The sequence below is a fragment of the Balaenoptera musculus genome, chromosome 5 (assembly GCF_009873245.2).
Source record: "Balaenoptera musculus isolate JJ_BM4_2016_0621 chromosome 5, mBalMus1.pri.v3, whole genome shotgun sequence".
NCBI classification, from domain to species: domain Eukaryota; kingdom Metazoa; phylum Chordata; class Mammalia; order Artiodactyla; family Balaenopteridae; genus Balaenoptera; species Balaenoptera musculus.
In genome coordinates, this window is record NC_045789.1 from 79,076,419 (window position 1) to 79,099,409 (window position 22,991).

The 22,991-nt window shown below is 35.6% G+C and overlaps 1 protein-coding gene across 10 annotated transcripts in view; it reads left to right on the forward strand.

The window, feature by feature from the left end:
* The window catches only part of ARAP2 (ArfGAP with RhoGAP domain, ankyrin repeat and PH domain 2), a 207,940-nt gene that overhangs the window by 133,015 nt on the left and 51,934 nt on the right, over positions 1-22,991 (forward strand). For 7 of the 10 annotated variants that reach the window (XM_036853105.1, XM_036853111.1, XM_036853104.1 and 4 more), the window contains 4 exons: positions 433-501; positions 2,909-2,983; positions 5,741-5,858; positions 21,286-21,414. In XM_036853105.1, coding sequence (XP_036709000.1) covers positions 433-501; positions 2,909-2,983; positions 5,741-5,858; positions 21,286-21,414 — 391 coding nt within the window. Of the gene's footprint in view, positions 1-432; positions 502-2,908; positions 2,984-5,740; positions 5,859-6,338; positions 6,641-21,285; positions 21,415-22,991 lie in introns of those variants that run through there. The other 3 variants (XM_036853114.1, XM_036853112.1, XM_036853109.1) reach the window with 3 other exon arrangements.

The following is a 22,991-nucleotide window of genomic DNA, read 5'->3' on the forward strand; positions in this document are numbered from 1 at the left end:
TTTTGTACTGTTAAATTAATAAAAATGTTTATCTACATAGTTTTGTTAAATCCAACTTTAACCAAATGGCGAAAATTTCATAAGCACTTAATCAACATTTCTGTTTGAGAAATGAGTCTTGTCTGTCAACCTACATAAACTCTATCAAACACATCATCAGCCCCTTTGCTAATTAAATTACCTCAGCAAAGGGGATTCCATTGATGGGATCTGCAGCCTGAAATGACATCATCATAAGATGTTCTGAACTTTATGAGGCTCTATCTAGTTGGCTTATTTCTGCCCTAGCTTTGTGGGCCCACGCTGCTAAAGATGGCCATTCTCATTTATTTTTAATGTGTTGGTCTTTAAATTCCTGAAGAAAGTTATGTGAGGATGAGTACCATCACTCCTTGTATTTTATTAGAATGTCCCAAATTATATTTTAAACAGGTTAAAGAAGACCAAGTCAAACAAATGGACATAGAAAATAGCTTTATTACCAAGTGGAAAGACACTCAAGTGAGTAGTAATAGTTAGATCTCTGATAAAAAAAAATTTTTTTTAAACAACAAAAACCAAAAAACTTTCATTGTAAGTAAACATTTGTTGTGTTTATTTTCAAATTCCTATTTGAAGCAAAGTAAAAGTAATGGGGAAAAAGAACCTAGATAAAATAGTTGTGAAGTTCTGTAGCATTGCACATATGCAAAATGCCAAAGTACGCTAATATAAATTTTTTAAAACATAGGTGGAAAAATCAGTTTTAATCTTATCAAAATGTCCTTTTTAAAATCAGTTTTCATTTATAAAAGCACTATTGAAAATACTAGTGGATTTCAAAAGAAGCATTTAAAGTCAAAAGAAATACTAGAATAAATTGAAAATTCAGACTCCCTAATGATTCTTTCCATTATCCTTTTGAAATAAGTTATTTCTTATATGCTTTTGCTTTGCATGCTCTTGGATGATTGCACTAGTGGGAATGTTTCTATTGTGCTCTTTGTAACATATGTTATTTATGCCTTAAGTTGACTTTTCTAGATCTTTTCTTGCTTTCCTTGGTTGCATCATACCGGATTTGTGTGTTCAGGTTGCACTATACTTTTCCAGAGTACCTTTCCTTGTTTGATGAATATTCACTGGACTTTCTTAAAGTTGGTCTTCTAATAACTAGGAATTGTAGTGGGTTCAGGGTACCAATGCAAATAATAGAAGTGGGTCAAATATCAATAATTCTCCATATAGATACACTCATAGGGTGAGGCCAATGCTTCCTTCTTAGTCAAACCCTAAGTTCACCTCATTCCTGAAATACACACAACTAATTAGAGAAGTTGTCGGAGTTATCATTCCATATTAGGGAGATGAGGAAAGGCTTTCATCCTAGTGCCTAGCTCCCCGAGTACTAATACTATGACATTAATTCTCTAAGACAGTATGTCCTCCATTTTGACCCAAAGTAATTAATGCAGCCTCCAGACAAGTTAGCAGTAACACTAAAAACAGTGGCTCCTTATCAGTTAGTTCTCTTGGATTCTTGCTTTTCAGGGAGAGTTTCAGTTATGCAATAAAGGATTGTGTGAGCCGAGGGGATAATCTTTGGCAGCACTATCTATATCGTTGTTGGATAAAGTATGAGTACCATTCTGCAAGTCTATCATTTATATTCATACTACAATAAAGAAATGAGCCTTGAATGCTTTCTGATTAAGTAGAAGTCAGTAAAACAAGAAAAGAATTGTCTATAAAATAGAGTAATTGGGAAAGAAAAGTAGAACAGTTTGGAAAAAATCTGTTGTTTTGCTGGAGCTTTTCTCTAGTCCATTCAAAACTCCTCTGAAGTAGTTTTCTGACAGTCTCTAAGTCTTATCCCTGTTTGAATTTCTTAGCTATTCTTGTTTTTGGCCGCATGCTATGAGTTCTTTGTATTTGCTTTTTAAATTTTTAAAATGTGTCCTTCCTGGAGAGTTGTTTATGCAAACACAGGGAAAAGTAAAAATGTCAACTGTATCTTTTCTTCCCTAGAATTTTTATGTAGCACCAAAAGTGAGGAAGAAAAATTGGAAATAAGCTTTTCTAAGCCTGTAGTGTCAGAATAACTAAGAGCAGTCCTTCAAAGTACATTTTTAACGTTTTTCCACTAAATTTACTCATCAGGTTGATTCTGAGGCAGATTTAACTGTGGAAAGATCATTCCTCCATTATGACCTTTTTTAAAAAATGAGTGATGGATATTATTTCCAAGTGTTTACATAACTTAAAGGAATTTCTGAAAAAAGCAACTCAAAATATTTTTCACAGATTGATTTCATTCTTTGTTAATCTTCTCCACATATGCTGTCAGTCTACATAGTGATATCTTATGCTTTTTATTTGCTGGCTTGTGTATTCTTCACTTAGTGTGTCTTCTTGGTTATAACAGTGACCCAAATAACCTAGCACCTGATGCTTGGCTAAAGGTAATTAAAATAAAAACTTAACTTTATTATCTCCTTATTCTATCACTTCACTTTTAATTTTATTTGCTAAATATACTTTTTCTATTTGTAATTTTAACACAGCTCTGACCTAATTTATCTTCAAATTTCAATTTTTGGACTTATCATCTCTTTATTTCCACTGTAGCCAGATTCATTATCTCAATAAGAATGTTAAGGGTATGTGAGGTCACTAAGCTTTTGAGTAAGAGAGAAAAAACTGCATTGTGATTATGTTTGCTAACTATGTCATTTGTGTAGATTCCTTGTCCTTAATCAACCACATCCAGAAAATGGGTATCATTATGCTGTTAACAGGGGGAATGATCTCATTTCATTATTATAAAATCTTTAGAAATATGACTAGGGTTTTCTAACCATCTTAAGTGTCATGTGTGTGTTCTTGCAAGATACTTACATTTACTCTCTTCACATCTGCCCTTTTCTAGGTTTCCCAGGCTGGAGATTTGTTAATTGAAGTATATGTAGAAAGGAAGGAAGCTGACTGCAGTATTATAATTCGGGTGAGCCCTAAAGACGGATGTAAAGAGTACTGTTGGAAGTCATAAGTGTTAGCATTAGTTTGCATATCTTGAATTTTCTATTTTTTCTTCTGTCTTATTTTACATGTCCAATTCAAGTCATGACAGGTTTGACTCTTCATGCCAATATCCTCCGGGAATTCCATGTTTTAATGATTTGGAAAGAGACCATCCTATGTTCTTTAGGTTATGGTTAGGATGTACGATAGGTTCTGGAAAACTACCTGAGCTCAATCACCTGCTCCTCTCCTTTCTTCCTTCTTAACTTTAGGCAACTTATATACTCCATCTGAGTCTCAATCTTCTGATCTGTAAAATGAGGGAGAATTACAGTATTTGCATCATAGCATTGATGTGAGGACTCAATAAGATCCTGCCTATGAAACACTTAGCAAATTGCTTGGTACATAAGTGTTTAATAAATAACTACTACTAGTAGTACTGTTATTATTAATCCCCCACCCTTGTATCCTAGACTTTAGCTTCCAGTCTTTCAATGTACTTGAATATTCAATAACTCTCTTCTTCCTTGAGACCATTAGTTAGCCATTTGTTCTGAATTAAAAAGATCCTTCTCGTGTTACCATATTCTGTACTTAGTCTGCCTTAGCGAGAGTGAGACTACTTTCTCTGTAGGCAGAATAGACGTGATGCCATCTAACAGTAGAAATTTAGCTTTAGCTTCTTATCATTTTTAAAGTCCAAGATTAAACAGGGTCTTAACATTAGATATTTCTGGACTTTACTTAGGTCAAAGATATTGTAATTATTATTTTATATGTTTTTAATGATTACACATTATGACTCTTTGGCACTGATTACTCGCTTAGTTGTGCAGTTGAACTACTATGAGCTGACTTGCCCCTCCTCGTCCTCATCTATTTGTTATGCTGAACATGTGATGTTCATCACAGGGGACATGAGGAAGTAGTAGAGATTAATCAACACAAGTCCATCACTAATGCTGGAAGAGGTAGTCAAAGCACATGACTTAACTCCACTTACACATAAACTCTCTAGTAGCTCGTTTTAATCTTATCTGACTAATAAAGCCATAACAGAAGTTATTACAGTTGAGCAAAGTTCTTATTTTAAGTATATTCACATAAAGGACTGTCCAGTTTCACCTACAACAACTCTAAATTCTCTTGAAAAACATAACAAAAGCTATACAAAAATAATCATTAACATTCGTTTAATGCTTAAAACTTTGCACAACTCTTACATTTATTTCAGCTGATCATTACCTCAACCCAAGGAGGTAGTTGAAGCAGGTGATGTCTCACATTTATATGAGTAGAAACTGGGAATTAATAGCATTCAGGCCCGGATGCAAACCTTAATCATCATATTCCAAACCTGATGATCATTATACTGATGTGTATATTGCTTAGAGTCATGATCCCCAAAATGTGCTTCGTGGAGTTCTAGGTGTTCTTAAGAGGGGCCTTGGGTGTCACCTGGGACAAGGAACTGAGTTCCAGTCTTACATTCCTAAGTCAACCTGAGGAACTCCCTGCTGACTATTTCACTAGTTTGGTTTCCCAGTTTTATTATTTATTTTAAGAAAGGGCTACACTTGTTAAAAAAGTGTAAAGCCATTCCGATGAATGGTGTCACTGAAGTGACTCATCTACTGATGTTTCAGCTGCTTAACATGCTCTACTTTTCCCATGCTAATGTTTTTTTTCTTTTAAGGTTGTATTACATTAGGCTTTTCTAAATAGCAAATAATGGACTTCACTGTATCATTAATATATTCCAAAGAAAGCTCTAAATTCCATGAACTCCAAAAGGTAGACTATATGAATTACCTTTAAGAAAAATGTTGTATGTTATTTATATATGTGCAGTATGCTTATGATTAATAATGGACAGGAGAAAGGGAAGTGAGCACATTTTCTAAGAAATTTTTGAATAGGTACATAGTTTTACTGAAAACGTGTATAATTAAGTTGCAGCTGCAATATTCTAATGCTTAAATCATCTTCTATTTGTTTAACATTATAACTAAATTCTAATTGGAGAAAGCCAACTTGCTTTTGGCCAGCATACCTGTAAGGCTGGCAAAACCAAAACCAGGAAGAAACAAATCAAAAATCCCCAAAGTCCCTGAAGAAGGTGGCGTGCTTATGCAATGGCCTGAGGCATTGGGACTCTTGTAGAGCTGGCCCCCAGGCTGACACTGCAGACTCTGCCCTGTGCCCTGAAAACCTGGCTCGAGCATACTTCGGTGTCCCACCATCTGTCACTTGGCATGGTGGGGCACACCACAGACCACTAAACCCCTGGGGCTTTTTGGCATGGCAGACAGCAGCCAACTGTGTATAATTTAGGGCCCAAGCTGAATAAACCAAGCTCCTTGGAACTCCTAATTATAGAACTGAGTGAAAAGTTTTACCCCTAGAAGACCACTGGATCCAATGTCTGTGGAAGGTCTTAGTATGAGTAGGTATAGTCTTCCCTTTTTGAGTGATCTAACTGTTCACTAAGTGAGAAAAAAATATTCTCTCTGATTATGCCTATATGGTGATTTTTTTTTACACATGCATTAAAATGTATTACATTATATGGAGAAGATCTGAATAGGCTTTCTCCATGTGCTTAGAGAAGCTAGTTAAACATACTAAGAGGAAATTTGGAGTATCATTAGGTGGTAGATGGGGGAGTATTACCACCCTAGCAAAGGCCACTTCTGTGTCTGACATATATTCTGAGGAAATTTTGCTTCTCTTTTAGATATCTCCCGTGATGGAAGCAGAAGAATTAACTAATGACATATTAGCAATAAAAAATATAATTCCTACAAAAGATGATATCTGGGCCACATTTGAAGTCATAGAAAATGAAGAGCTTGGTAAGTGGTGCTCATGGTAGGGATTCTTAAATTGCTTAAAGTATGAAGAAATACTATTTTTGTGACAAGTCATTACTAACATTTTATGTTTTTCTAAAGCTTAACATCTCGTTATGACTTCCCTTCTACCTCATTGCATGTGTTGATATATGTTAGTGCCACTTGAGGTTGCCCTCCTATGATTTTACTCATCAAAGTAATTAGATTATTTTATTGACCATAAACATATAGTATAAAACATTAGGCATGTATGTTGCTGCCTCAGGAAATAAGGCCTTATTTATAAGAACAAGCAATTTGATTTGTAACAATATTCTAAATGTCACCACCACCATCCACCTTATTCTACCTTATTCCTGTATGCTACTTATTTAACAAGAACAAGAGTACTGATTTAAAAGGTTATTTATTATTTTTAAAAATAATATTGTTTTAAGCCTAGCAGAAGCTTACTTTTCATTTTTTCTTTTTCATCTTTAGTGGAGTGAATCAGGTATTTTGTCATCTTTTATCTCAGATGCAGAAGGATAAAGAGAACTTTTAAAACACCTTGACTTCCCCAAGAGTAATAAGCCTAACATTGTAATGACACCATTTGGTTTTAAAGACCTCTAGGAAAAAAAAATAAGATGCAGAACGTCTTTGTACCTTGACCATCTGTCTAGCTGATACCTGCTAAGGTCTTGGGACCCTTTCAAGTATAGATGTCAAACTGCCAAAAGTAAAATCTTGCCACCCACAAGCTCAAGACAAAAATTAAAACTGAACGTTAAAATACCTCATCATGTATTATTGGGAGTCTTGTAATCAGTGTTAGAATGAAATGGGATTATCAAATACTTTGTCTTTCATTATTCCATCTTGATGTTTTTATTCCTTTTTTTCTTTTTATTGTGCACAATTCTTTAAAAATATAATTTGTATTAAAACACTACTTTCCAATATTCATTGCCAAGATTCAGTGACACTGGTCCTTCGGTGTCAGTTCACACTGTCTCCCCCATAGTCAGGCTCAGTCTGCCCCACTCACAGAAGGTGCTTTGTCAAACGACTCCTGTGACCCCCAACTGCCAAGTCCAGTGGATTTGCTTCCGGCTTTACTTTGCTTGTCCTTACTGTGGCATTTATTGCTAATGACCATTCCCTTTTTCTTGGAAAGTGTTCACTCTATTTTCATTGCTGCCTGGATTCTCCTCCTGGTGCTCAAATCGTTTTATCTCATTTGTCAATTCTTCTTCCTCTGTCTATTCCCTAAGCAGTGGGTTTCTGCTGCTCTGATCTTTTACCATCTTTTCTCATTTTACATTTCTCTATAGACGATCACTTCTACCCTTTGTGCTTGACTAACGTGCAAGCAGGTGTTTCCCAAGTGTGCCTTTATTCTTCCCCCTCTGGCCCACCCATTTACCTCCTTTAAAACCCAGACTAAGGGTTCCATTGCACTTTGTCTTTATCTTTTTTTATAATGCCTATATGTGGATTTATTTTTGTCTTTCTTGATGAGAACTCTTTAGAAGGAAGGAGGGACTCTCTTTTTTTCTATCTTTAGTACAGTCTCTGTCTCTGGCACAGTGCCTAGTACTAGCTGCCATACAATTAAAATCTTTTGCACAAGTGAAGCACACTTTTGTATTACTATATGGTTCAATGGTGGTAATGTCTTGATTTTTGTTTAATTTTAAGGGGAGGGGATAGGTTACCAGCTTCATCATACTTGTGAGTAAAAGATAACTGTCAGCATTACTGCCAGAATTATCTTTCTAAATCACAAATAGGATCATATTGTTTTATTTTTTTTCTTTTAATTTTCAGCATTTTTGTTGTTGTGGTTGTGATTTTAAACATCTTTATTGGAGTATAATTGCTTTACAATGGTGTGTTAGTTTCTGCTTTATAACAAAGTGTATCAGCTATACATATACATATATCCCCATATCTCCTCCCTCTTGTGTCTCCCTCCCTCCCACCCTCCCTATCCCACCCCTCTAGGTGGTCACAAAGCACTGAGCTGATCTCCCTGTGCTATGCGGCTGCTTCCCACTAGCTATCTATTTTACATTTGGTAGTATATATTAGTCCATTCCACTCTCTCATATTGTTTTAAAACCATTTTAAAACTTTCATTATTGGAGAAAAGACAGTCTTATCAATAAGTTGTACTGGGAAAACTGGATAGCTACATGTAAAAGAATGAAATTAGAACATTTTCTCACACCGTATACAAAAATAAACTTAAAATGGACTAAAGACTTAAATATAAGACCTGAAACCATAAAACTCCTAGAAGAGAACATAGACAGAAGACTCTTTTGATATAAATTGTAGCAATATTTTTTGAATCCGTCTCCCAAGGCAAAAGAAACAAAAACAAAAATAAACAAATGGGATCTAATTAAACTTAAAAGCTGTGCACAGCAAAGGAAACCATCAACAAAACAAAAAGACAACCTACAGAATATGAGAAAATATTTGCAAATAATATATCTGTTAAGAGGTTAATATCCAAAATATATAAAGAACCCATACGAGTCAGTAGCAAAAAAATCCCCAAATGACCCAATTAAAAAATGGGCAGAGGATCTGAATAGACATTTTTTCCAAAGAAGACATGTAGGTGGCCAACAGGTACATGAGAATATGCTCAACATCACTAATCATCAGGGAAATGCAAATCAAAACCACAATGAGATATCACCTCACACCTCTCAAAATGGCTATCATCAAAATGTCTATAAATAACAAATGTTTGCAAGGATGTGGAAAAAAGGGAACCCTAGTACACTGTTGGTGGGAATGTAAATTGGTGCAGCCACTATGGAAAACAGTATGGAGGTTCCTCAAAAAACTAAAAATAGAGCTACTATATGATCCAGCAATTCCACTCCTGGGTATATAGCCAGAAAAGAGGAAAACTGTAATTTGAAAAGATACATGCACCCCAAAGTTCATAGCAGCATTATTTACAATTGCCAAGATATGGAAGCAACCTAAGTGTCCATCAACAGATGAATGGATAAAGAAGATGTGATATGTATATACAGTGTATGTACAGTGAAATACTAGTCAACCGTAAAAAAGAATGAAATTCTGCCAATTGCAACAATGGGATGGACCTAGCGAGTATTATGCTCGTGAAATACATCAGAAAAATACAAATACTCTGTTATAGCCACATATAGTCACTTATATGTGGAATTTAAGAAGTAAAGCAAATGAATATATATAACAAAAGAGAAACAGACTCACAGGCATAGAGAACAAATTAGTGGTTACCAGAGGGAGAGGGAAGTGGCAGAGGCAAGATAGGGGTAGGGGACTAAGAGATACAAACTACTGTGTATAAAATAAATAAGCAACAAGAATATATTATACAGTACAAGGAAATGTAGCCATTATTTTGTAATAACTTTAAATGGAATATAACCTATAAAAATATTGAATCACTGTGTTGTACACCTGAAACTAATATAATATTATAAATCAACTATACTTCAATGTATAAATACATACCCTTTCATTGTTTCTTCGTTATCCATATTATCCATCCTTCAAGATCCAGCTCAAATGCCCCTTCCTCCAAGATGGTAATTAGATGAATATAGTCCTCACTGATCTTTTGTGATTATTTGCTTAAAGATCTATAATACTGCATACTAATCTGACTTGTAGAATAGTAACCTGGCTCTGCCTTATGTTCTTTAGGATTTACCATATCTTTTAGATCTTTATATCTCATGGTACCTCTAGCATAGTGTATGATGTGGAACATATTTTCAATATCTTGTTAACTTAGGTGGAACAGGATAGGGGTGCATTCTGAACCTGAGTGACTGGGATTGTTGCTGCTTGGATAGATGTATCCAAATACGGAAGGCACAAAAAAAGTGATTTCTGCTTATAGATTAGGAACCACTAGGAGATATCAAAGCCCTGGTTAGCTCTTAGACAGCTGATGGTCTCCTGCATGCTTCTGTTGCTGTTTTTTTTTTGTTTTTTTTTTAGGAGAGCCACAGCAAAAAAATGAATCATGGATTTGGGGGTAAGCATCCTCTCCCTACCACCCTTGTTCTCTCAGGGGTTGAGTCAAAGCATATCCCTGTGTCACAGCTCTGGAGGTCTGTGCCTTTGGGCATTGGTCTTTCGGACTGAGAGGAGTAAGCAGAATGGATGAGGATAGGAAGAATTATGTACAGCTAGAAGAGAGATTGCAATATATCTGGAAACAGTCTTTTTAAATTTCACCTGGGAAAATGAAGGGAGGCTTACCCTGAAAATGACTAATTACCAACTTGCATGTGCCCGTTAGTACATCACAAATGGTAAGATTGGAGTCAAGTTTTTTTGTTGTTGTTGTTGTTGGTTCCTTCTCACTAATTAAAAAAAAGTTATCTTGATGAAGATATAAAAAGACTAGGAGACTTCAAGCTGTTTTGACTTGTGAATGTCCAAATATGTAATCAAAGGAACACTCCATGTACATCAAGAAAGAATACATCTGATGGAGTTAGGAATTCAAATTTGGCATGGTTTTAATGTCTGGTCAACCATTCAAGTCGAAATTGCCAGAAGGGAAAACTAAGATTATTTTCACTGCTTTTAGAGGAACAAAGCTAAGAAAGCAACAAAGGGGCCTGTGATTATGTTGGCTTACTGGAGCAGATGGGACCTATGTGCTCCACCTGCCTTCTGAAATGTTAAGAGCTTTATTTCTAGTAACATGCAGGGAAGATAAAGTGAAATGTAAAAAGAAGATAAAAGTGAAGGCATTGGTAGTCACAAGATGGTAGTTGATAGGAAGAATGTCAGCAGGGAATTGGTGCTTTTTCTAATGTAAATATAAATCCTCCAAGTAACTGAAGCAACCATAAATAAATGAATGAATGAATGAATGAATGGATAAGTAAGTGAACCAGAAGTGCTGGATTTTATTTTAGGTACCTGTAACTTTTAAAGCAATAGTTCTCTACCCTGTCTTTTCCAGTGCCCCCTTTGTATAATAGATATTTTGTTTGGTCCCTTTACTCTCCTGAGATACTCTATTATACCCATTTAAAAAATGTTATAACCTAATTATAGAGATAAGTAAAAGGAAAATATGTATTATAATACATAAATGCTCAGACATTCCTATATAGTCGAAGATAATGAAAATATAATCTTAAATTTATAAATGGAATTATCATGGATGTGACAGCTACAAATGCAGACTGATACAATCATGTCAGTTTGTGACTCATGTATCATTAGCAGAATTGCCATCATTGGTGAAATGGCATCTTAGTCTGTTCAGCCTGCTAAAACAGAACTCCACAACAGAAATTTACTTCTCACAGTTCTGGAGGCTGGGAAGTCCAAGATCAAGGCACCAGCAGACTTGGTGTTTGGTGAGGGCCTGCTTCCTGGATCACAGATGTCCATGTTTTCACTGAGTCCTCACATGATAGAAGGGAGCTTGTGGGATCTCTTTTATAAGAGCACTAAACCCATTCAGGAGGGCTCTGCCTTCATGATTTAATCACCTTGCAAAGGGACCACCTCGTAATACCATCACATTGGGGATTAGTTTCAACATATGAACTGGGGAGGGGGGGCGTGTGAAGGGGGCAAACATTCAGACCATAGCAAATGGTAAACAACTCTTAGAAAAGTTCTGACAGACAAAGCACAATCTTTTTTTTTTTTTTTTTTGCTCATATAGTAGCTAGAGTCATGGGAAAAAAAAATACCACATTAAAACCATATAAAATATTTTGAGAATTTATATGTAAAGCTGAGTTAGATTCTAAGCTGTTAGTTTATAAGTAGGTTTTCCTTTTAAATGAATGTCTGTGGGACATTTGAAATTTGTACTAGATGGAGAACAAGTCTTTCTCTGTTTCATTCTTTGAAAGATGCCAGGCAATCATCAGGACAAGCTGAAGCCCACCTTAGGAGAGGGTATCACTTTCACCATACTTATAAAGTACACTGTTATTTTAATGCTTCACCTTAAAAACGAACCTGTACCCTGCCAATGTAGTCCCATACCCCTTAGGTTCTTCATATGCTGAAAAAAATTAACTGCCAACGGGACCTCATTTAAGTGGGCTTCCTCACTGAGAGGTTCAAGTTTGTGAAGCAGTTACTTTCTACACAGCAATATCATAACAAAATGTTTTCTTCCTTCTCCTCATAGCTACTATGAAATGGAAGATCAGTTCATTTTTAATCAGTCTTTCTAGCTCTTCTCTTGATTGACACAAGTGCTGTCACCCTCTGAGTATGTGGATAGGGCAGAGAAAGACTTGCATGGCTCTAGGCTTGGCACTAAAAATTTAATTATTAAGGAAGTCATAATTGTCTCTGGAAATCCTGTGTCATTCCTGCCAGAAGTTTAAGGACAACACCTGTTATTTCAGGTGGAAATGAATAGTTCTCTATTTAACAAGGTAGGCCAGGTTTAATTCTGTGGACAAGATTTTAAACTATTGAGAACATGATTTACCTAGCAAAAGAACCACCTCCAGACCTGTTGTTAAATAACTACACTGAATTTTCAGCAATTTTAATGCTAGAGATAGTGTGCAAATGAGTTATTTCTAATAATGCCCTAATGCCAGCTGACTTACATAGCATAAAATCTATCATGACAGATGGTTGTAAATGTAACTATTAATAAAAACTTGTTTATTTGTAGGAATTTATATTCCAACAACGTTTGATGACTCAGTCCATTTTTCCTGCCTCTTACTTCTTTCTTTTATAATTGTATCATTTGACAGTCTAGCGATTTAAAATATTTATCTTTTCAACCCATTTTTCAGCTCTGTCATTAAGCAGGAACTTGGATCTTCAGGATTTTCATTCTCCTGAAGTATTTCATACTATGAGACTGATGTGAAAAACATACTTGGCTAATTTTTTGCACATCTATATTTATCTCTATGTCTGCTGTGATATATTTCAGTATAACTAAGAGCACTTCAGAACTATCACTATTGTATCTACTTGTAATGGTGACCCTCTTTAATATAAATGTTCTGATATTTGGAAGTCTCATTACAAATTTAATCTTGTAATAAAGGAGAGTACGCTTTTATTTCAATCCAGATAGTTTTGCAGTTAAGAGTATCATTCCCACTGCCAAGCCAACTGCAATATCATCAGTTTCTTTACATATGGGATGTTGAAACTACCTTATTTCCTTACTATCTTCTCACTAAGGATAGGAAAGTAAAGGAGAAAGTGTGAACTGAATTGTTTTTCACTTTGCTTATATTACCTTATTTAGTCCTCAGAAATATCTTGGTGAGTTGATACTTTTTCCCCAAAATTACATGTGTGAAAATCATCATGGGGAGGTTTACATATTTGTCCAAAATAAAACCAAGTGTAGTAGTTATGATTTGGGGCTGTAAAGTCAGATACATTTGAGAGTCAAATCTTTGTTCCTTACCAGCTGTTTGGCTTTAGGCAAGTAGTTGAACTTCTCTGGGAGACCAGTATTACGGAGAATGTGATATATTTGGTCTTTTTTACTTGTGATTTTATTACCAATTAAAATAGCATGGGTCATATACAAGTGTGATGCTATTGACATATGCTTTGTTGTTTGTCATTAGCATTAATTACTACTTTAACCAAAAACAAAAAGCCAAGTAGTATTCGTTTTACATATAAGAGGGTATGAAAGAGCTGAACTGACTTATAAAGGCTATGGTACCAGGAAAGTTACATCAACATCTTCATGTTAGAGCGTATGTTCTTCTATTTCAATTATGCTATTTTCAGTGTACTGTGAAAAGGCTTGAATTTCTTTTTTTCTCAGCATATGCTTCTGTCATAACATTTTATTAACTGACTGGCATATTTTGATCAGCAAAACACTTTCCTATGAAACTTTGATTGTAATTTTAAAAGCCTGTGATTTTTTTGTTAACTCTATACTAAGAACTTGTGATGTATTTAAAAATATGCTTACATAAAACAGATGTATATGAATGAGTATTTATCAAGGAGAAATCTTTATTTTTTTAATTTTTTAATTTTAATTATTTTTTTACACAGTAGCTTCTTATTAGTCCTCCATTTTATACACATCAGTGTATACATGTCAATTCCAATCACCCAATTCATCACACCACCATCCCCACCCCCCAAGGCTTTCCCCCCTTGGTGTCCATATGTTTGTTCTCTACATCTGTGTCTCAATTTCTGCCCTGCAAACCAGTTCATCTGTACCACTTTTCTAGGTTCCACATATATGCGTTAATATACCGTATTTGTTTTTCTCTTTCTGACTTACTTCACTCTGTATGATAGCCTCTAGATCCATCCATGTCTCAAAAAATGACCCAATTTCGTTCCTTTTTATGGCTGAGTAATATTGCATTGTATATATGTACCACATCTTTTTTATCCATTCATCTGTCGATGGGCATTTAGGTTGCTTCCATGACCTGGCTATTGTAAATAGTGCTGCAATGAACATTGGAGTGCATGTGTCCTTTGAATTACGGTTTTCTCTGGGTATAAGCCCAGTAGTGAGATTGCTGGATCATATGGTAATTCGATTTTTAGTTTTTTAAGGAACTTCCATGCTGTTCTCCACAGTGGCTGTATCAGTTTACATTCCCACCAACAGTGCAAGAGGGTTCCCTTTTCTCCGCACCCTCTCCAGCATTTGTTGTTTGTACATTTTCTGATGATGGCCATTCTGACTGGTGTGAGGTGATACCTCATTGTAGTTTTGGTTTGCATTTCTCTAATAATTAGTGATGTTAAGCAGCTTTTCATGTGCTTCTTGGCCATCTGTATGTCTTCTTTGGACAAATGTCTATTTAGGTCTTCTGCCCATTTTGGGATTGGGTTGTTTGTTTTTTTAATATTGAGCTGAATGAGCTGTTTATATATTTTGGAGATTAATCCTTCGTCCATTGATTCGTTTGCAAATATTTTCTCCCATTCTGAGGGTTGTCTTTTCATCTTGTTTATGGTTTCCTTTGCTGTGGAAAAGCTTTGAAGCTTCATTAGGTCCCATTTGTTTATTTTCGTTTTTCTTTCCATTACTCTAGGAGGTGGATCAAAAAAGATCTTGCTGTGATTTATGTCAAAGAGTGTTCTTCCTATGTTTTCCTCTAAGAGTTTTATAGTGTCCGATCATACATTTAGGTCTCTAATCCATTTTGAGTTTATTTTTGTGTATGGTGTTAGGGAGTGTTCTAATTTCATTCTTTTACATGTAGCTGTCCAGTTTTCCCAGCACCACTTATTGAAGAGGCTGTCTTTTCTCCACTGAATAGTCTTGCCTCATTTATCAAAGATAAGGTGACCATATGTGCATGGGTTTATATCTGGGCTTTCTATCCTGTTCCATTGATCTATATTTCTGTTTTTGTGCCAGTACCATACTGTCTAGATTACTGTAGCTTTGTAGTATAGTCTGAAGTCAGAGAGTCTGATTCCTCCAGCTCCACTTTTTTCCCTCAAAACTGCTTTGGCTATTCGGGGTCTTTGGTGTCTCCATACAAATTTTAAGATGATTTGTTCTAGTTCCGTAAAAAATGCCATTGGTAATTTGGTAGGGATTGCATTGAATCTGTAGATTGCTTTGGGTAGTATAATCATTTTCACAATATTGATTCTTCCAATCCAAGAACATGGGATATCTCTCCATCTATTTGTATCATCTTTAATTTCTTTCATCAGTGTCTTATAGTTTTCTGCATACAGGTCTTTTGTCTCCCTAGGTAGGTTTATTCCTAGGTATTTTATTCTTTTTGTTGCAATGGTAATTAGGAGTGTTTCCTTAATTTCTCTTTCAGATTTTTCATCATTAGTGTGTAGGAATGCAAGAGATTTCTGTGCCTTAATTTTATATCCTGCAACTTTACCAAATTCATTGATTAGCTCTAGTAGTTTTCTGGTAGCATCTTTAAGATTATCTATGTATAGTATCATGTCATCCGCAAACAGTGACAGTTTTACTTCTTCTTTTCCAATTTCTATTCCTTTTATTTCTTTTTCTTCTCTGATTTCCGTGGCTAGGACTTCCAGAACTATGTTGAATAATAGTGGTGAGAGTGGACATCCTTGTCTTGTTCCTAATCTTAGAGGAAATGCTTTCATTTTTTCACCATTGAGAATGTTGTTTGCTGTGGGTTTTTCGTATATGGCCTTTATTATGTTGAGGGAGGTTCCCTCTATGCCCACTTTCTGGAGAGTTTTTATCATAAATGGGTGCTGAATTTTGTCAAAAGCTTTTTCTGCATCTATTGAGATGATCATATGGTTTTTTTTCTTCAATTTGTTAATATGGTGTATCACATTGATTGATTTGCGCATATTGAAGAATCCTTGCATCCCTGGGATAAATCCCACTTGATCATGGTGTATGATCCTTTTAATGTGCTGTTGGATTCTGTTTGCTTGTATTTTTTTGAGGATTTTTGCATCTATATTCATCAGTGATATTGGTCTGTAATTGTCTTTTTCTGTACTATCTTTGTCTGGTTTTGGTAACAGGGTGATGGTGGCCTCATAGAATGAGTTTGGGAGTGTTCCTTCCTCCGCAGTTTTATGGAAGAGTTTGAGAAGGATGGGTGTTAGCTCTTCTCTAAATGTTTGATAGAATTCACCTGTGAAGCCATCTGGTGCTGGACTTTTGTTTGTTGGAAGATTTTTAATCACAGTTTCAATTTCATTACTTGTGATTGATCTGTTCATATTTTCTATTTCTTCCTGGTTCAGTCTTGGAAGGTTATACCTTTCTAAGAATTTTTCCATTACTTCCAGGTTGTCCATTTTATTGGCATAGAGTTGCTTATAGTAGTCTCTTAGGAGGCTTTGTATTTCTGCGGTGTCTGTTGTAACTTCTATTTCATTTCTAATTTTATTGAGTCCTCTCCCTCTTTTTCTTGATGAGTGTGGCTAATGGGTTATCAATTTTGTTTATCTCCTCAAAGAATAGTTTTATTGATCTTTGCTATTCTTTTCTTTGTTTCTTTTTCATTTATTTCTGCTCTGATCTTTATGATTTCTTTCCTTCTGCTAACTTTGGGTTTTGTTTGTTCTTCTTTCCCTAGGTCCTTTAGGTGTAAGGTTAGATTGTTTATTTGAGATTTTTCTTGTTTTTTGAGGTAGGCTTGTATAGCTATAAACTTCCCTCTTAGTACTGCTTTTGCTGCATCCCATAGGTTTTGGATCATTGTGTTTTCATTGTCATTTGTCTCTAGGTATTTTTTGATTTCCTCTTTGCTTTATTCAGTGGTCTCTTGGTTAGTTAGTAACGTATTGTTTAGCCTCCATGTGTTTGTGTTTTTTACGTTTTTTTCCTTGTAATTCATTTCTAATCTCATAGCGTTGTGGTCAGAAAAGATGCTTGATATGATTTCAATTTTCCTAAATTTACTGAGGCTTGATTTGTGACCCAAGATGTGATCTATCCTGGAGAATGTTCCGTGTGCACTTGAGAAGAAAGTGTAATCTGCTGTTTTTAGATGGAATGTCCTATAAATATCTATTAAATCTATGTGGTCTATTGTGTCACTTAAAGCTTGTGTTTCCTTATTAATTTTCTGTGTGGATGATCTGTCCATTGGTATAAGTGAGGTGTTAAAGTCCTCCACTATTATTGTGTTACTGTTGATTTCCTCTTTTACAGCTGTTAGCAGTTGCCTTATGTATTGAGGTGCTCCTATGTTGGGTGCATATTTATTTATAATTGTTATATCTTCTTTTTGGATTGATCCCATGATCATTATGTAGTGTCCTTCTTTGTCTCTTGTAACATTCTTTATTTTAAAGTCTAGTTTGTCTGATATGAGAATTGCTACACCAGCTTTCTTTTTATTTCCATTTGCATGGAATATCTTTTTCCATCCCCTTACTTTCAGTCTGTATGTGTCCCTAGGTCTGAAGTGGGTCTCTTGTAGACAGCATATAGATGGGTCTTGTTCTTGTATCCATTCAGCAAGCCTGTGTCTTTTTTTTTTTTTAAACAAATAAATTTATTTTAAAAAAAACCAGTAAAATAAACAGTATTCACAGAAGCAGTAAATTCATATTCTGTTTCTACTAAGTTTCAGGGAATTCTGTTTCTTTATTTTGTGCATTATTATTAATGATAACCATGGTATTTGTAAGTCATGATGTTATCTCATGGTATTGAATAAATGTGATGGTAACATCAGAAAAAACAAACTTATCCTGATAAAAAGACATTTGGGCTATAGCAAGTCTGTTCATGGACTTAGGCATAATAACATTCTTAATTAAGTCTCTTAGCTCAAAGAGGTATGCTGAGCAACATACTTGCCCTTTAGAATGTACCAGGATGTCTTTATATCTCTATATTACTTTTATAAATAACATGAGAAAAAAATGAAGATATTTCCATTTTTATTTTTAAAAGGTACATAAAGGAGGGTCCAAAGGAAGTCTCCAAATGAGACCAACAAACTCCCAAATCTGTGTGTAACTATCAAAATTTCTGAGTCAGCAATTAAATATTTGCTTTAAACTTTCTATTAAAGTAGAATAAAAAAGAAACACAGCACAACTTCTATAGGGATATCAGGATACTGATAACAATAAATCTGGCTTGGTGTAAACATGACTATTATTATATTTTCTCCCCTTCCTGGGAGACATAGCCAAAAATGCTTAAATTAACCCCAAGATGGTAATAGAAGTATAACCTGGGCCGTCAATTCAATTTGTACTAAACATTGATTTATCTGCAACTAAATGTTAATTTCTTTCCTTCCAGTTCAGAAATACACCTTTAATAATTTTTCATTAGCTTGGAAGAAGCCTGTGTCTTTTGGTTGGAGCATTTAATCCATTCACGTTTAAGTTAATTATCGATATGTATGTTCCTATGACCATTTTCTTAATTGTTTTGGGTTTGTTTTTGTAGGTCCTCTTCTTCTCTTGTGTTCCCCACTTAGAGAAGTTCCTTTAGCATTTGTTGTAGAGCTGGTTTGGTGGTGCTGAATTCTCTTAGCTTTTGCTTGTCTGTAAAGCTTTTGATTTCTCCATCGAATCTGAATGAGATCCTTGCCGGGTAGAGTAATCTTGGTTGTAGGTTCTTCCCTTTCATCACTTTAAGTATATCATTCCACTCCCTTCTGGCTTGTAGAGTTTCTGCTGAGAAATCAGCAACCTTATGGGAGTTCCCTTGTATATTATTTGTCATTTTTGCCTTGCTGCTTTCAATAATTTTTCTTTGTCTTTAATTTTTGCCAATTTGATTACTATGTGTCTCGGCGTGTTTCTCCTTGGGTTTATCCTGTATGGGACTCTCTGTGCTTCCTGGACTTGGGTGGCTATTTACTTTCCCATGTTAGGTAAGTTTTCGACTATAATCTCTTCAAATATTTCTCGGGTCCTTTCTCTCTCTCTTCTCCTTCTGGGACCCCTATAATGCGAATGTTGTTGTGTTTAATGTTATCCCAGAGGTCTCTTATTTCTTCATTTCTTTTCATTCTTTTTTCTTTATTCTGTTCTGCAGCAGTGAATTCCACCATTCTGTCTTCCACGTCACTTACCCGTTCTTCTGCCTCAGTTATTCTGCTATTGAATCCTTCTAGTGTATTTTTCATTTCAGTTATTGTATTGTTCATCTCTGTTTGTTTGTTCTTTAATTCTTCTAGGTCTGTGTTAAACATTTCTTGCAACATCTCTATCTTTGCCTCCATTCTTTTTCCAATGTCCTGGATCATCTTCACTATCATTATTCTGAATTCTTTTTCTGGAAAGTTGCCTATCTCCACTTCATTTAGCTGTTTTTCTGGGGTTTTATCTTGTTCCTTCGTCTGGTACATAGCCTTGTGCCTTTTCATCTTGTCTATCTTTCTATGAATGTGGTTTTTGTTCCACAGGCTGCAGGATTGTAGTTCTTCTTGCTTCTGCTGTCTGCCCTCTTGTGCATGCAGCTATCTAAGAGGCTTGTACAACTTTCCTGATGGGAGGGACTGGTGGTGGGTAGAGCTGGCTGTTGCTCTGGTGGGCAGAGCTCAGTAAAACTTTAATCCTCTTGCCTGCTGATGGGTGTGGCTGAGTCCCCTCCCTGTTGGTTGTTTGGCCTGAGGGGACCCAACACTGAAGCCTACCTGGGCTGTTTGGTGGGGCTAATGCTGGACTCTGGGAGGGCTCACACCAATGAGTACTTCCCAGAACCTCTGCTGCCAGTGTCCTTGTCCTCACGGTGAGATAGAGCCACCCCCCGCCTCTGCAGGAGACCCTCCAACACTAGCTGGTAGGTCTGGTTCAGTCTCCCCTGGGATCACTGCTCCTTCCCCTGGGTCCCGACGCACACACTACTTTGTGTGTGCCCTCCAAGAGTGCAGTCTCTGTTTCCCCCAGTCCTGTCGAATTTCTGCATTCAAATCCCACTAGCCTTCAAAGTCTGATTCTCTAGGAATTCCTCCTCCTGCTGCCAGATCCCCAGGTTGGGAAGTCTAATGTGGGGCTCAGAACCTTCACTCCAGTGGGTGGACTTCTGTGTTACAAGTGTTCTCCAGTTTGTGAGTCACCCACCCAGCAGTTATGGGATTTGGTTTTATTGTGATTGTGCCCCTCCTACTGTCTCATTGTGGCTTCTCCTTTGTCTTTGGATGTGGGGTATCTTTTTTGGTGAGTTCCAGTGTCTTCCTGTCAATGATTGTTCAGCAGTTAGTTGTGATTCTGGTGTTCTCGCAAGAGCGAGTGAGATCACGTCCTTCTACCAAGGAGAAATCTTTAAGATGTCATAAACTTCTTGCTTGTTGGCCTATTATATGAACAATTAATGTATAATATTGCTACATAATGTTTCTGATTGATATTTCCACTAATAGTTAAACATAGATTACTCAGTACTGTTTGATAATGATTATCTTATGTTCTCTGTTGAAGTTATCTTTTATAATTTCATGTAAATTGACTGTATCAGCTATAAGTTGTTCACTAATGTTGATCACAAATTATGCTAGTCTTGTTGGGAGAAACAAAGGGTTTATTTATGTTATTACTTAGTACTGGACAAGACTAATTTTACTAGTCCTTTTATAATTATTATTTGCATATGCAAATACACAGCTTTCCATAAGCAAACCAGAATGTTGTTTAAATTAAAAAGTAGAGTAATTAACTAATTTGTTGTATGAAAAGCTGGCTATATTTCTGAAATTTTATTTAAAGATTAGTACCTCTGAATTTTTTTTAAATAGTTGCGTAACAAACAAATGTCCCTGCACAGATTTATTTATACAGTAAATTTTATTATGTGCTTAATGCTGTTCCAGGTCTTAGGGTTTCCTGTATGTAGTCCTAGCACTATTCTTGTGTACCATAAGATACAGTCATGCTTATTGTCTTGTACAGAGCTTTCTAAAAGGACTTTTTAAATTTTATAATTAAAAACAGTTAAGATTTTTTTTGTAATTTGATTTGTTTTTGTTTGCAGAGCGCCCTCTTCACTACACAGAAAATGTGTTGGAACAGGTGCTTCGGTGGAGTTCATTAGCTGAACCTGGGTCTGCTTATCTTGTGGTGAAGAGATTCTTAACCATTGACACAGTTAAACACTATAATGGTAGGTGCTGTTATTTCACATTGCAACTATGATTGAAAATTCAAGTGGTTAAAGGATAATTATTATGGCACAAGTGTTTTTTGAAAATGTAAAAATGAGTAGCTAAATGAAAAATCTACTGCCATTATTGTTAGAAAGAAGAATATAGACCAAGTGCCAGGGTCATATTTTCCTGGTGGGTAGGACTGTGGTAATAGTTGGTTAATTTGACCATATCAAATTAAAGATTTAGCAGGAATGATTCATCTTTTTAAGGTTTTGGGTTTATTTTATTTATTTGCCATGCTTAAGTGTTTTCCTAATTTTTAGATAGATGGTGAATCATCTTGAATTATAGTTACATTTGAAAGTTCTCTGAGCATTCAAGAATTGCAAGCTCTGAGATTGTGTGCTTGTTATAATTCTCACCTATTTTGCAGTAATATTGGAAAACAAATACAAAATAAATACTTCCAATAAGGATATTTGCCATCCAACTGGGAGAAGACATGTATACATGTAAGGTTAAATAAGAAGTTAGCTAGCACAGGGGATCCATATAAGACAGTCTCTGAACTTGTTTTAGGTATCAGAAAACTTTCATTTTGAAACTTAGATTTTTCTGTTATGTTGACATTATCTGACAGATTAGAAAAAGATTTCCTGCCACACTGTCTATAACCCAACCCCGAAAACAGAGGATTCAAGTTTTATAAGATGAAATTTACCACAACTTTTATAATTCATATTGATAATAACCATTACTATTTATTAATCGGGTATTATGAAATGAACTCTCTGCATACCAAAACTCATTTATAGTTTTTTTTTAAATTTCTCCATGAGTTATATTATCATTTGAATTTTACAATTGAGAAAAGGGAAGCTCAGAGAAATTAAGTAAGTTACCTCCAGATCACACATTTATTAAGTACTAGATTTGAGTACAGATTGGTTTTACTTCTAATTATTAAAAAAAAAAGAAAAAAGATGGGGAGGTTGGTACAGTTCTTAAATGCGGTAAAGCTACTTGGTATGATTGCAGACTCTCTAGCTAGTAGCCATAAGTCAGCAAGTTCTTAATTGTACCAGGCTAATCTGATATGTTTCTGATTTCATGATAATCTGGCTACTATGACAGACTACAATAGACTAGTTGGCTCATAAACAACAGAAGTTTATTTCTCACAGTGTGGAGACTAGAAGTCTGACATCAGAGTGCCAGCCTGGCCAAGTTCTGGTGAGAGGCCTCTTCCAGGTTGCAGACTGGGGACTTCTTGTATCCTCCCAGGGCGGAGAGCAGAGAGAGGAAGCACACTCTCTGTGACTCTTACAAGGGCACTAAGCCCATTCCTGAGGATTCACCCTCGTGACCTCATCTAATCCTAATTACCTCATAAAGGCCCCACCTCCTAAAACCTGATACTGTGTAGGTAGGTTTCAACATATGAATTGGGGAAACATAAACATTCAGTCTATAACCCTGCCCTTCATATCTTACAATTACACAAAAGTATTTTTACAAAATGCAAGCAGTTTAACAGCTTCTATGTCATTCTGGTCTTACTAGCATCTAAATAAACAGAACATGTGTTCTT